This window comes from Diaporthe amygdali (genome assembly GCF_026229845.1).
Source record: "Diaporthe amygdali strain CAA958 chromosome Unknown NODE_9_length_1275696_cov_64_842800, whole genome shotgun sequence".
In the NCBI taxonomy this organism is placed as follows: domain Eukaryota; kingdom Fungi; phylum Ascomycota; class Sordariomycetes; order Diaporthales; family Diaporthaceae; genus Diaporthe; species Diaporthe amygdali.
The window spans coordinates 972398-986352 of NW_026517029.1; the positions used below are offsets into that span (position 1 = coordinate 972398).

Here is a 13955-nt window from a genome sequence, read left to right on the forward strand (position 1 = left end):
CAGTTGGTATCCACATCCCTTAGACCATGGGCAGCCGGGTCGACGTTGCCGGATCATGTCTGAGGTGCTTCGCCCGACTCGAGGTCGCCCTCTCCAGGGATGCTGCCTTGGTCCTCCTGGCCTGAAGCAAGTATACTGACGATGTGCAATCTTATCGATCCCAGTATGGCGGGTAGGGGTTCGTATTGGTGCTAGAATGGCGGTCATTGTGGGGATAGGACCGAAGTCTAGAGGATGAGATCAGGAACCGGGCCAGAATCAGGGTCCAAGGCTCACCAGCTTGGGAGGGCGAGCTTCATTGGACAAGAATGACGCAGGGTTGTTTCTGAGCGCTGTGGCAAGGGTTCTCTGGATTTGGACCCTGCAGGCGGCCAATTCCCAACGTCGTCAGCGGCTCAAAACAGAACATGCGCTCATTCAACGACGGCTCAAGGGTCAGCGGCCAGTCAACGACCTTTGTTCTATGTCGCCTCGTCATCCCCAGTCTGCTTGACACTGCCACGTTCCTGTTTCGAAGCAGCACTCTGCCCTCGACTTCCGAGGTTGCGAGCAAACCATGGTGAAGGCCTCCCTTGCTGTGCAGCGTCATGTCAATCCACATCCGAGCCCCTCACAATTCAATGAGGCAACAAGTATCAACCAGCCTCACGGTCTTCAACGTCACCGGAAAGCTCAATGATGTTTCCCCGCGCTGTGGGGCGAGCTGACACGGCAATCGTCAGGATTGTTTCCAAACACACAGCGAATCCGCGAAGAGCTTATTCTAGTGGCTGAGCACTTCGTTTGATCGTGGCCACCTGCGAGCCTCTGGTCTAAGCGTGCGGCACCGTGATCTGGGCCTGGTCCAGCAGTCATATGCGAGCAACTCGCGTCTCACGAGACAAGGCGCCGAACAGCGAACAGAAACAAGTCACTTGACATTGGCCGTGGATAGCCAGTACATTCCGTAGGCCTGCCGGCGCTCTCCTGGACATACATGTTCTCCTTAAGCGAGACAATGGTTACACGCACAGCACGGCGACCCCACTTGTGCTGCTCTCCCGAGCCCTGATTTCCTATGCTTGAAGACCGACACATTGGTTCAAGCAGGCTGGTTCGCTAGCATCAATGCGGGTTGTCTGCACAAGACGATGCTGTGCGAGGCTGCAAACAGTGAGCTGTCCTGAGCCATAGCTGCCAAAGATGCCTTGCAGACTGTTGCGTAATGGGAATTGAGTGGAGCCTACATGCAATTGGCGCAATGTGTAAGATGACCCAAAGTACCCCGGCATTTGTGATGGATGATCAACAAGAGCACGAATAGCGGGACCCTACAGCCGCTGAGCGCCGTATCCTGTGGGTATCTGTGTCCAGACAAGAAGGCAGACGCTCATGAGGAAGCCATCGGCAGGGATGAGGTCGTGTCACATTCAACGGCGTTTTCTCCAGCCCACCAGGCGTCTGGCGATAGCTCATGCTGCGCTCTAGGTACAGCAATGTCTTGAGATGCAAGCCACCATCGGAGGTGTCCCTGCCCTTAGAGACCAAAAAGAACCCGCCACGACTCAACTTGGATCCTATCATTGGTTGGCCAGGACTGTTGTTGATGGTGTAACAAAGATATGCTAGAAGATCCGGAGGGCGGCGATCAAAGCCGAGTATTGGCCGGTCGTGCTTGAGAAACGCAGACTGAGATTTGTGGCGTGACTGTTTGAGAGCATGTGTATCGTCGGAGCCGCTCTGTGGACATCCTCAAGGTCGATATCAATGGTAGCAGGGTGGGCGGACTTCGTCGTGCTCCGGCAAAACGTCACTGTCCAAGCTCTGCTCGGGTCAGCCTTGTAGGGGCTTTGCGGGACCGTATGAGCATCTTGAAGAAGCGAGGCAAATACCGACATGTTGGAATAAGCCATGTCTAAGGATCCGGTCATCCCTGGAGGCAGGATCGAATGTCGGGAGTGCTCTGCGAAGGCACGTCTTGGACTGACTCTTCGGTTCCTGGACACCTTCCTCGGTGGGTTTTCAGTAGGATATCGAATCTACGGCACCTTCCGAGCACGTCCGCGCTGTGTGAGTGCAGTAAGGCAGGACGATCCTGGAGACCGCCGTCAAGTGATGTCTGACTTGGTCTCGCGTCACAGTTGCGATTGCGATCAAGGCGTGTTGCTACCATGTCCAGTACGGATCGAGCAGGCATTTTCTCGTTGCAGTTGTTAGTGTCAGATTGAAGCCGGGGCTTGTGAGACCTTTTTCCTATGCCGCACTTGTGCCCCCTTGGTCTCAACGAATCGTCTCGGGCTGTGTCTCCGGAATTGCGATGTTGGCTTGTCTCGCCTTGCTTACACGATGACACCCACGTGCACATGCCTCCATCGTGAATACCTGAGTGGGCATGGACGAAGATGTAAGAGGTGTGAGAGATGAGTTGCAAAGGACAGGAAGGCAACTTCACCTTCTGCAGGCATGGTTCGTCACCTTCTACGTGGGTGTGCATGGGGTCACTTGTGTCTTTCCTGCCTTGGCTGGACCTGCTCCTGCTCCTACTATTTGCGCCAGATCTCTGTTGTGCCTCCTCCCTCTGCCGGAGTTCCTTGTAGCCATCTGACGTCCAGTAGCCCCTTCCCCCAAGAGCGTCATCCACCGCCCATCATAACATCGAAAAGTCAAGGCAGAACCAGAGCATTTTTTCCCATGTCCTCTCGTCCGTGGGCGTCTCTTCCTTCTCATCTCCGTCTTCCAAGGTTCTCAAGTACCCAACACACAGCACTCTCTGGTCCTGACCTCTGATCTCTCTTTTTGGTGCCCAGTATTCAGAGCATCTCAGCCAAAATCCAGGATCACAAGCATCTTGTCGGCATTGGTCATAGCACAGTGACTTACCTCTCTCCAAGCCTCACATTTGAGTCAATAGCACCCCATTCAGTTCATCTCTCTCCCCAGTCAACCATCAACAATGCCTCCTCGTCCTTGGCAGAGGGGATCCGGGAATGGTCCCGACTCTAATGGAGAGGCTCTGATCTCGCAACCTCTGGGTCAGCGCTTCCCAGCCCCAGTCAAAGCTCACATTGCCGCCGCCACCAGCGAGTTCGTCGGAACCTTTCTCTTCCTCCTGGTGAGGCTCTCTTTCTCTCTCTCCACATTTCCCACCGTTCGAGAGTGAGATTAATCATTGATCTTTCTAGTTCGCCCTTGGTGCCACCCACGCCGTCAACTCGTCTCCAGCCGCCGCGGATGAGTCAGAGGATATCTCCAGACTGCTCTATATCTCCTTGGCTTTCGCAATGTCCCTGGCTGTCAACGTTTGGTAAGCAACTCCAGTCTTCATTGCTCTCAGTCAAAGGACACATGCTCTTTTCAAAGACGAACCATAGTTGTTCCTCACTGGGCAGTTTCAGATCGGCTGCAAATCAGGCATACTCGATCACCATTCTCATCCCAAAACTGACTGCTCTTAAAACAGGGCGTTTTTTCGCATCGAGGGCGGCATGTTCAATCCTGCCGTTGCCCTTGCCATGTTCGTCACGGGTGGTATCAGCCTGCTACGTCTGGGCTTGGTCATTGTCGCTCAGCTCCTTGGTAGCATTGCTGCCTCCGCTCTCATCGTCGGCCTCCTCCCCGGTGACGGCATTGCTGCTACAACTGGACTCGCAGAAGACACCTCTGTTGTTCGTGGTCTGTTTCTCGAGGCATTCCTGACTGCGGAACTGGTCTTTATCATCTTCATGCTTGCAGCTGAGAAGCATCGGGCCACCGCCGTAGCTCCTGTCGGCATTGGACTGTGTCTCTTCATCGCCGAATTGATGTGAGGGACTCAGTTCGCTATTGTTGGCATTTTACTGACGTGTTTTACAGGGGCGTCCGGTACACTGGTGGCAGCCTGAATCCTGCACGGTCTTTCGGCCCCGCAGTTGTATCAAAAAACGGCTTTCCCAGCTACCACTGGATCTACTGGCTCGGCCCGTTCCTTGGCGCCTTGCTCGCTGCCGGATTCTACAAGTTCGTCAAGGCTATGGAGTTCGATCAGATATCTCCCAACATCGATGAACCAGCTCCGAAGAAACCAGGCACACCGGCGGAGAATAATGGAGTCAACCACGAGCAGGGTGAGGCTTGAGCAATGGACTTCAGGCATCATTCGCCTGTGCTGTTCCCCGCGACACATGGACAATTTTTCTCTTTCTAATTCTTGTGCTATGCTAGTATGGCAGGCCTGATTGTGAGGCCACATTATCACACGATTAGACGAAACGTAATGAACGGTGGTGTTCGGACTTGGGCTTGGGTTTCATTCTATTCACCGAATCGGCAAAGGGTTCTTTCGGCATTTTTAGTATCGTTGGTTTTCTTCATTGCTTTCTGACTGTTATACCCCTGTTTTCACCATGGAAAACATACTGATACTAACGAATTGACTGCTTTGCTATTCTCAATACAAGCTTTTCACCTTTTCTACTGCATCCTTGACCTGTTCTGCGCTGTCAACACCAAGACTTTCGTGCTTCGGGATCGTCCACGTAGGCTGCGAGCACTCGCGCAGGGCTTCCTGGGGCGTCATAGGCAGGGTGATTGGCCAGCGCTGACAGGCTTGAGGTTGCAAAATTCGTGTCGATACCGCCTGGCTCCGCGATAGTGAAGTGAACTGTTGTTTTGTCAGTCGACCCCTGTTTTAAATCCATATTCCGTGACAGACATGAGAAATTAGGTACTTACTGTTCCATTCCGGTCTCACCTCGCGGCTGACGCTTTCCGTAAACCCTTCAACAGCGAACTTCGCGGCATGATAAAATGCGCCACCAGGAAATCCAATGAAACCGCCCATCGAAGTAATCTGTATAACCAGACCTCCCTGATTGCCACCATTTCTGGCATTGTTCTCGCGCATTATGCGCATCGCGTGGAGCGTCATGATGGCAGTGCCCCAGAAGTTGGTCTCTACCATGCCTCGAGCCTTGGCGTGCTCCTCGTCTGAAGAGCCTGGGACCTCGGGGGAGAAGGGCAGGGCAGACTCTGAGTCTCCCATCACGCCGTAGCCGGCGTTGTTCACTGATATTTACGTCAGCCTCGGATTACTCCAAAATGGTTTAGTTGTTGAAGGCGGAACCCGGGGGGGGGGGGCGCCGATGTTGATCTTCTGTACTTACCGAGGACATCTATGCGTCCGAAGCCAGGGTGCTTGAGGACCGTGTCAAGGGCAGCAGTGATGGAGTCTGGTGAGTTGACATCCAGCGCAACCACTAACACACGGGGATTCGAGGGAAGGGCATCTATGACCTTGGATGGGTTGCGGGCCGTGGCCACGAGCCGATGTGTTGGGTGGGCGGCGATGAGCTGGGCAAGGGACAAGCCCAGACCGGAGGAGCAGCCTGTGATGAGCCAGACAGCGTCGGCTGGCAGGTTGTAGACGGGTTTTTGGTTATCTGTAGAAGCCATGTTGGGAAAGCTTCTGATTGTCGAGGTCTTCGGTGATAGGATGAAGTATTTCGTGATGAGTGAGGAGCTGTTGGTGTTGGATCTGAGAATGTATAATTGTTGTCGATCTCAGTGGAAACATGTTGGGCGTACTCTTCGATCTTATATACTTTTTGACCGAGGCAATTTGAAAAACTTGCCTGGTGAAAGATACTACCTCCGACCACCCGCAATGCTGGAGTGAGACGTCTAAAAGCGGCCGACCTCGAAGATGGACTGCGGAGTGGGTCCCGCTTAGATGAAGTTCTAACAGAATTAGACAGAAATTGCCCGGGCTGGCGATAAGATGCTACTGGGAGACTTAGCACGAATCTCTCCAGAGAACGGCCGCCGGCCGCTCTGCGGGTAGGGCCCCACCCTAGTCGCTCCGTCCGCACCGTTGCCGTGCGGCCGCATCTGCCGCAGCGCTTCGGGCTTCCGCAAGGATTGTCTCGCAGCCACATCCCTCCTCCATGATCAAGTGTTACGAAGTAGTGTGAGGTGAGTAAGCACTCTCACAGATCAGATGGGACAGCCTGGAAACCCCGAAAGGAACTCAACCGCCGGCTATCTGTCGCATGTGCCAGAATAACTCTAGAGGATGGAAAAATTCAGAAATGGCATTCTGTCAAAGACGTTTCCAGTTTCGAAGAAGGCGAGGGGACCAATTGATGCCTCCCTCAAATGTGCTCGATTAGAAGACTGGCGACCGTGCCCTTCAATTGCGTCCTGTTACCTGGATTCAGCTTCTCTTGTGGTACGGGACTCGCCGGAGCATATCTATGAACGGACAAAGCTTAAAGAAAGAATTGGTAAATGAACCAAAATGAATTCGTATTTAGCTATTTAGCCCTTTGTGACTATCAAATATAAATATGTGGCCATGATGAAGGTACCAGAGAGATTTTAACTCCCTGAGTCACACCGCTTATGCATGCGTCCCAGTTCCAACACAGTACGGGATGGGGTAGGCGGTGTTGTTACACAGCCGAATAGGGCCTGCGACCCATTGCATGTTGGTATACTCTTGCGTTGTGTGCGTGGTTATCTGCCACGGGTCGTAGCTAGGAGAGTCGACGCATCCCGAGACGTAGTTTCCTGTGACACGACGGACGTACGGATTACTGACGACAAGTCCGTATTGGCCCTGAGGGACTTGAAACGTGAAAGTTTGATCATCCTTTGTCGTCCAGGTCCACGTCCCGCCGCTCGGCATTTCGACACCTAGCAGCTTCTCCAAGAAGGATCGTGAGATTATGTTATTTCCCTATTGTTCTTATTAGCTATTTCCCCCTATGAAGATGTACTTGAAAGAAAGAGACATGTTACTACATACGTAGGCGCTATCAGCTACGGTGTACCCTTTGCTTACGGCGACTGAAGCACCGGTTGAGCCAATGTTACCGATGACAGGAGACATAGGTACATCCCAGTCGTTGAAGTTCGTGTCCTACGACATGTGTGATTAGTAAAGAGTATGAAAGAAGATAGAAATATCTAGCATGAATATGTCTTCGAAATTTATCCCCGAACAAGTGTATCTGGCAAGTTCCTCCGACGATGTAACGAGTGACGATGCTATTCAAATGTTCACTCACAGACAGCACTTGATATTCTACACTCTCGTCACATCGACGATGATTCACATGGCTTTCAGGTTGATCTGCGCTCCGGGCAGCATCTGCCTTTCGGCGTTGTAGTGTCTCACGCGCTTCCTTGAGCTCGTATTCGTAATCTTTCATGACTACAACCGAACCATCTTTGCCAGCAACGATGACATCGTCATACTGTAGCACTGTGGGCGTAGGTTTGGCCTGAGCGAGACTGAGAACAGCGCCAAGAGCTACGCATGTTTGAAATAGCATGTCGACGGTCGGCTTGCGATGGGTCGATAACAAGTGTTTCTGTTTGAGAGTGGCGAAGGGCGAAGAGGAGAAGCGACAGTGTTAGGCTATATTCCGATAATGAATGAACGTGAGGCGTTGCCGGGCAGCAGAGTTATGATAAAGTCAGAATAAAGAGCGCTTTGAATACCGCGATGTATGTAGCTAGTGAGCGGCTGAGGTCAGTTCGAAGGAATGGACTGAGAGAATGCTCCCAAGAATTAACATATCGGGCTAGATGAGGAATTATTGGATGAACGCAGAAGCCAGTCAGGTCAAGATGGAAACACAAACATTTCAACATGGAGAAACGGACTCAACGGGAGCCGAACTCCTGGAGAAGGGGCTTAGAGACAGGGGAGCACCCATCCACAACTTACGAGATGCCCAGGGCGTCCCCTTCATCATCATCCCGACCGAAGCATGGCAGTTCACCCCACTGAACCATGGTTTTGACATGAACGGGTCCAAGCCACACCTCTGTACCCGACGGGCTATAAACGCACAGAAACGAAATTCAGGGGAGCAGGAGCGGAACAATTGTTGGCTGACAGCCCCGTCGGTGCCAACACCGCCAATGGAATATGATACCGATTCGACCTGAACTGTGGAGCTGTTATGGGTTCTCAGTCGGGTGGAGCTCTCCCATGCTGTAAGGTGCTCGTGAAGTAGATGAGTTGCCAGTCTCACTGATGTCAGCCTTGCGCATTCTTGAGGTCCGCGTTCCAGTTGGACTCGACATAAGCTGGACGGACTATTCTCAAAAGAATTTGACAATGCCATACTACTTCGTGGATCGGCTCGGATTAGTCTTCCGTCGAACTCTCGGATAGCGTCGATCCTCCGAGGTGGGTAGCGAGGAGACGTGTACTAGTCATGATGCTAGTCTGGTTCATTTGATTTGCATCCCTTTGCACGTGCGGTCCTTCCGTATGAGGAAAACCGTTCATGCAGTATTACCTAATTGTGCCTGTAATGTCTGATGCTGGAAATATGTTCAGGGCTCTTGGCAGCTATGTGGTACGCAGGACACAGGTACCGGCTGGTCCGTCGCAGGGTGTACCTTTGTAGTGACGATGTTCTAGCCCCAAGGACTTGTCACGGACTCCGAGGACAGCACCACGAACATTAAGTCTAAATGTCAAAACCCCGCATAAGGAGCTTAAAAACATGCCATCCAAGTTTATATTTAGGGCGACCCGCTCCTGTTTGTAAATTGACATAGGCTACCGCTCATGCTGTGCCTGAGAATGTCTAAGGAGCGAACTCCATATTGACTAATTAGGAGAAATTAACTTTCAAAAAAAAAATCAAAAAAAAATCGAAGCAACAGAGGCTTCGAGTCGTGAGATGTCTTACATCCGGTGAATCGAGAGTAAGTGCTGGATCTCCATGCGCCACCTCATCCTTGGGAAACAAGCTTGAGACACGCAAAGGATCCTCACAGCTATGACTGGAACCATCAAATACGGGCACTATCACTTTGCCATCAAATATGAACAGTATTTGGCTTATTCATTAAAAGTATATTATTTCTAGATTACGCTCAAGGAAGGTGACATGCTACCGTTTGAGTTTTAATCCTACATGTGAATAAGCATCAACAAGCTCCTTTTCCACAAACGGCCTTTCCGAAACTCCACAAGTGAAACAACGTCCAATGAGAGTGTATGATGAATATTTAGCAGTTCATTTCGCTCAGAAAAGCTTTTGTCAAAAGTCCCTATATGGCAATGTTGGAGGCTCAATTGACTGCCTGCAGACCACCTGACTTGTACTTCTGTTTTGTCGCAAGGCTGGGTTGACTGATGAAGCAGAAGTCATGACGGTAAATTCTAATTGCGAGTTTGAGTGGCCGGAACCTATCAATTGGCGGGATGACAAGATCAACGCACATGTGTACTGGTGCTAATATTATGTGTGTTATCGTGGCTCCCATAGTTTGCGAGACCAAAGGAAAGGAATGACATCACACACATCACTCTGCCCTTAGACAATTTATGTTGTCTCTTTCGTTTGCTTGGGCACTGAATGCTGCTGTTCTATTTTCACAAGTTCAATCAAGTTACTGAACAAAGGTCTAGAAAAGATTCATTCTGGTACCAATATCCTACTAATACGTCGTTGGTCCCGGAGCGCATCACAATTTTGAACAATTGGCTCGACACAGTAAGACATTACTTGATAATGACGAGATGCAAACAGTCTCCCTGTCCGATAAATTTGAGTGCTACACGTATACATCCGTCTTCCCCTGCCCCCATCCCCCTGAGGATTGGAGGGAAAGGTTCCAATAAATCCGAATGATACGGCTGAAGTAGGATGCTCAATACATGGTGTTTTCCACAGTCCCAGGGTTACCACGTGGTACTTATCTGCATCTTCCAAATCATTTGCATGCATGTGATTGCATGGCATCAAGGGAATGGAGATTCGGGAGCTCGTCATCCCGGGCTGGTGCTGTCCAACATCCGTCTGCAATCGAGATAGGTGCCAAAACGCTAAAGGGCGATCATCCCTCCAGATCTCACCGCACATGCGACCCAGGCAACTATAGCTGCAGCGATATTACGGCTAACTTTCCTCGCCATGAGTCCGATGAAGCAATTGCAAGGCTCGATGATTGTGATCAATTTCATTCAGGAAGGCACTTCAATACTTACACAACAGCGTTGCTTGTCGGTTCTCGTAAGGATTTCTAACGTTGGAATTCAGCTGGCTCGTGTGTCGCAATCACACGGCACATAGCTTCCTGGCGCGTTTGTTTCAGAAACTTCCACAGGGCTTTCGCTGAGCGCCGAACCTTCCCATATTTGCTCAAGCTTAGATTCCGAGAAAGCGTCCGCGAGCCGCATCTGAACCTAATGTCCAGGCCCACCAATCAATATTATTCGAAGCGCCAGGGTACTGCTGGGTATTTGATGCAGTAACAGCCGCCTCACCAAACTGGATGGTATAAGCCTCCTGTTATGGCCAAGCTCCCTCGAGTTCAGCCGACCATCCATCACGTTAACTAGCTTGCTGGGGATGTTCCATTGATGTCTCATCTTGAATTGACTGATAACAGAGCCGAACCCTATTGCTTGTAGATACATTGTACAGCCTGGCAGTCATGCGTCCTCCTGATCATGGTTGCAACCAATGGCAGGTCAGCCATGCTATCAACGCATTCTGATGTGCAGCGCAAGAAGCTCGACAGAAGATGCATCCTGAGACTGCAAATATATGGCGTGATGGCGGCACGTTTCTTGCTCGGATATATTGTGTAACCTTGAGCCGATTTCTTTATACGACATTGATGTCCTAATTATTCGTTTGTTGTGGTGATTCCTTTTCCTTTTCAATCTTTGGCATTAATTTTTCTAGTAGGACAATATGGCGCAGGATCGCTCGTCCTCTCCCAGCGAGACGCAGTCAGCCGTGGTGGAAGAAAATGGGATCGACGAGCTCAGGAAGAATTACAGCTACACATCATCCGTAGAGATAACGCGGGAGAAGACCATCACGTCAACTCGCAATGATGTCGAGCGCGTGGGATCGGAGCCTTTGGTGGCTAACATGGAAGAGATGGCACTGAAAGCACTTCATATCGACGACGACCCCATGCTGAATCCATGGACTTTCAGAGTCTTCTTTCTCGGTCGGCAGCCCATCCCCTCGAGATGTGAAGGCCGCTCTTCTAATAAAATGCAGGAATTGGCCTCTCTGCATTCGGGTCAGCGTTGGCGACCATCTTTCTTTATAAACCTCGTTAGTAATTTCTTTTCTTCAAACGCTCAATATCTTCCTCTTTCCCATCTCTCAAGTGTCTACAAAGCCGTATCGGGAGATTTTTTGCGAGGCTGGGCTTTTCTTGATTCTTCTGCGGCTTGTAAGACGCGATGGAGACAACCTCATCAGACGCTCGCCTGGAACTATCCATACTGAAGTCGCTGACTGAGCATGGTTAAAAAGAGAGTGTGTCGGTGTCAATCATTTTTCTGACAGTCATCTCTTATGTGGGAGGAGTCGCGCTCGAGACCATCATTCCCCAGAAGGGATTTGTTGGCAGATGGTTCAACCCCCATGCGTAAGTCGACGATACTATTCACTCAGCTTGACCAGCTGTTAACATGCGCTGTGCAAAGTTTCAACTCCAAAGAGCACCTTGCTATCGTGATAATGTCGAGCAGCGCAAGCGGGGCTGCATACGCGACAGAAGTTCTATCAGCCCAAAAGCTGTACTGTAAGTCAACATGGGCGCTTCAAGGTCCTCAAAAGCAAGGACTGTGATCTATAGCTTGTCATTGATACAATTTGCATCTCAACATCTCGCACAGAGTCAATCACTAAGCTCTTCAACAACCAGATAACGTCGTCCCGGGCCCCGTTGTCGCGATCCTCCTGCTATTTTCATCTCAGCTACTCGGATACGGCATGGCTGGGGTCCTCCGCAAAAGCTTGGTCTATCCCACGAGAATGCTCTGGCCTTCTGTACTACCTCTGAGCACGTTGATCGAAACACTCCACCGAGAAAGGGCCGAGATGAAGAAGAAATTCAACTTCTTCTGGATCATTTTCGGCATCGTGGCTATTTGGGAACTATTCCCTCAATACGTCATGCCCCTCCTTGTTGGGGTGTCTGTTTTCTGCCTTGCGCAACGAAACAGCCTTCTCATCACGAATGTCTTCGGAGGCTCCGCCGGCAACGAGGGTCTGGGACTACTGGTAAGCACTTCTTGAACATATCTCATCTCAAGCCAAAGATGGAATGCTAATTTTACACGTGAATATGAAGTCACTCTGCTTTGACTGGCAATTTGTCACTACATCATGCTTCTATCTTCCTCTCCAGACTCTAACCAACGGCTTCATTGGATATCTGGGCTGCATCGGCCTTTTCCTCGGAATGTACTACGGTAATGTCTGGGATGCATTGAAGTTCCCTTTCCTGTCTCAACAGCTATTCTCGACCAACTCGTCCTCGACCCTCTTTGAGATTTACAATCAGTCTGCGATCCTTGACTCAAATTTCGAGCTGGACAGGAATGCACTAGAAGCTCAGGGCTTACCTTTCTTTTCCGCTACAAATGGTGCCTATCTTCTGACAACAAACTTGGGCATCACTGCAACTATAACTCACATCCTGCTCTGGAACCGTGATGCTGTCCGGAGCGCCTTTGATTTCGATTTCAAATCTACATTGACATACGTCAAAAATCCCAGCCTCCTGTGGAAAAGAAAGTCCGCACCGGTATCTGAAGCCGAGCTTGATCCTCACTACCGGCTGATGCTCGCGTATAAAGAAGTCCCTGCGTGGTGGTACCTACTCATTCTGCTCGCGTCCACGATCACAGGCATCGCCTGTATATACGTCCTCGGGTCAACACTCCCATGGTGGGGCTTCATTATCGCTATTACTCTCTCGTTCCTCGGAACACTATTTTTCGGCGCGATGTCGGGACTTCTCGGATTCCAGGTACCGATCACATCACTAATCCAACTAATTGGAGGCTATTTGCACCCAGGAAAGCCTGTCGCAAATATGTACTTTGTACTTTTTGGAGCGAATGCGCAGGCGCAGGCCCTCGGACTAGTGGGCAGTCTGAAACTAGGACAGTATGGAAAGTTGAGCCCGCGGTGTACCTTCGCGTAAGTCGGAATGTGAGCTATCCGTATTCGATGCCTGGGACTAACTCGTCTATGTGAAGTATGCAAATTATCGGCACGCTGTTTGGTGCTATTATCAACTATATCCTCATGACCGCCATCACAACAAACCAGAGGGATATTCTTCTGAGTATACAAGGGACAAACATCTGGTCCGGCCAAGTAATACAGTCTTTCAACTCAAATGTGAGTAGATTCTTGAGGTTTTTATCAACTCTAGTTCGTTCACTCGGTTGACCTTGATCTTAGGCTATCGCATTCGGGGCTTTGTCTGAATTCATGTTCTCAATTGGTCGAACCTACACATGGATTGTCCTCGCACTTCCCCTCGGCTTCCTCTTTCCACTGCCATTCTACTTTTTGCATCGTCGCTTTCCAACTTTTGGTTTTGATTATTTCGTCACACCGGTCTTGTTGTGGTATCTCGGCTACTTGTCCGTCGGTATCAACTCGTCAGTTGGTATCTACTTTGCCATTGGCTTCTTCGTTCAGTTCTGGGTCCGGAAGAAGCATCCCGAATGGTTCATCAAGTACAATTACTTGTTAGCTGCGGCGATCAGCGGCGGCACCGAACTTCTCGTCTTCGTAACCACTTTCGCGGTCCAGGGCGCCAGCGGCAAAGCCGTCGAGTTCCCTCCTTACTGGGGAAATAATTTCCAATCGGGCAATCCCGATTACTGTGCCCAGAACCCAGCTTTGGGTTCATGATGACCGGCGAATACTACTTGGCAGCTGACGTATTTTTGAACATGGAGTTTGGACTTTGGGGGTACATGATTTGGAATTCGGATAATAGCAATACCTGTCTCGCTACCAATCTTGTACAAATATTCTACAGCACCTGTGCAGAAGCACACTGCAAGCTCGTGAAAGGCCAGAAGGATAATGAGAAAACTGCCCAAAACCCTCCCTCAATCCCGTGATCGTACGGAGCGATGCACAGTCCCAGGCAGCAGCCCGAAAACGCTGGATTGGGATGTTATAGTTGTGCTAAGT

The 13955-nt window shown here is 50.4% G+C and overlaps 6 protein-coding genes across 6 annotated transcripts; 3 read left to right on the forward strand and 3 right to left on the reverse strand.

Moving 5' to 3' along the window:
• Window positions 1–1604: 1604 nt before the first annotated feature.
• Window positions 1605–1877, reverse strand: J7T55_013114 (uncharacterized protein; the record flags this gene model as incomplete). Its single annotated transcript, XM_053141770.1, has 1 exon — window positions 1605–1877. The coding sequence occupies one exon, from the start codon at window positions 1875–1877 to the stop codon at window positions 1605–1607; it is 273 nt and encodes a 90-aa protein (XP_052995459.1).
• Window positions 1878–2932: 1055 nt separating this feature from the next.
• Window positions 2933–4093, forward strand: J7T55_013115 (mip family channel protein; the record flags this gene model as incomplete). Its single annotated transcript, XM_053141771.1, has 4 exons — window positions 2933–3091; window positions 3162–3283; window positions 3440–3781; window positions 3832–4093. 4 exons carry the CDS (start codon window positions 2933–2935, stop codon window positions 4091–4093), a joined length of 885 nt encoding a protein of 294 aa, XP_052995460.1.
• A 364-nt stretch (window positions 4094–4457) lies between these two features.
• J7T55_013116 (uncharacterized protein) lies at window positions 4458–5409 on the reverse strand (the record flags this gene model as incomplete). The annotated part of the gene is made up of 3 exons (XM_053141772.1): window positions 4458–4618; window positions 4690–5022; window positions 5121–5409. 3 exons carry the CDS (start codon window positions 5407–5409, stop codon window positions 4458–4460), a joined length of 783 nt encoding a protein of 260 aa, XP_052995461.1.
• A 946-nt stretch (window positions 5410–6355) lies between these two features.
• On the reverse strand, window positions 6356–7292 carry J7T55_013117 (uncharacterized protein; the record flags this gene model as incomplete). The annotated part of the gene is made up of 3 exons (XM_053141773.1): window positions 6356–6694; window positions 6764–6877; window positions 7026–7292. 3 exons carry the CDS (start codon window positions 7290–7292, stop codon window positions 6356–6358), a joined length of 720 nt encoding a protein of 239 aa, XP_052995462.1.
• A 298-nt stretch (window positions 7293–7590) lies between these two features.
• Window positions 7591–7914, forward strand: J7T55_013118 (uncharacterized protein; the record flags this gene model as incomplete). The annotated part of the gene is made up of 1 exon (XM_053141775.1): window positions 7591–7914. One exon carries the CDS (start codon window positions 7591–7593, stop codon window positions 7912–7914), a length of 324 nt encoding a protein of 107 aa, XP_052995463.1.
• A 2771-nt stretch (window positions 7915–10685) lies between these two features.
• Window positions 10686–13667, forward strand: J7T55_013119 (oligopeptide transporter protein; the record flags this gene model as incomplete). Its single annotated transcript, XM_053141776.1, has 8 exons — window positions 10686–10950; window positions 11265–11379; window positions 11438–11535; window positions 11659–12017; window positions 12088–12768; window positions 12868–12941; window positions 13001–13145; window positions 13209–13667. The coding sequence occupies 8 exons, from the start codon at window positions 10686–10688 to the stop codon at window positions 13665–13667; spliced, it is 2196 nt and encodes a 731-aa protein (XP_052995464.1).
• Window positions 13668–13955: the final 288 nt, after the last annotated feature.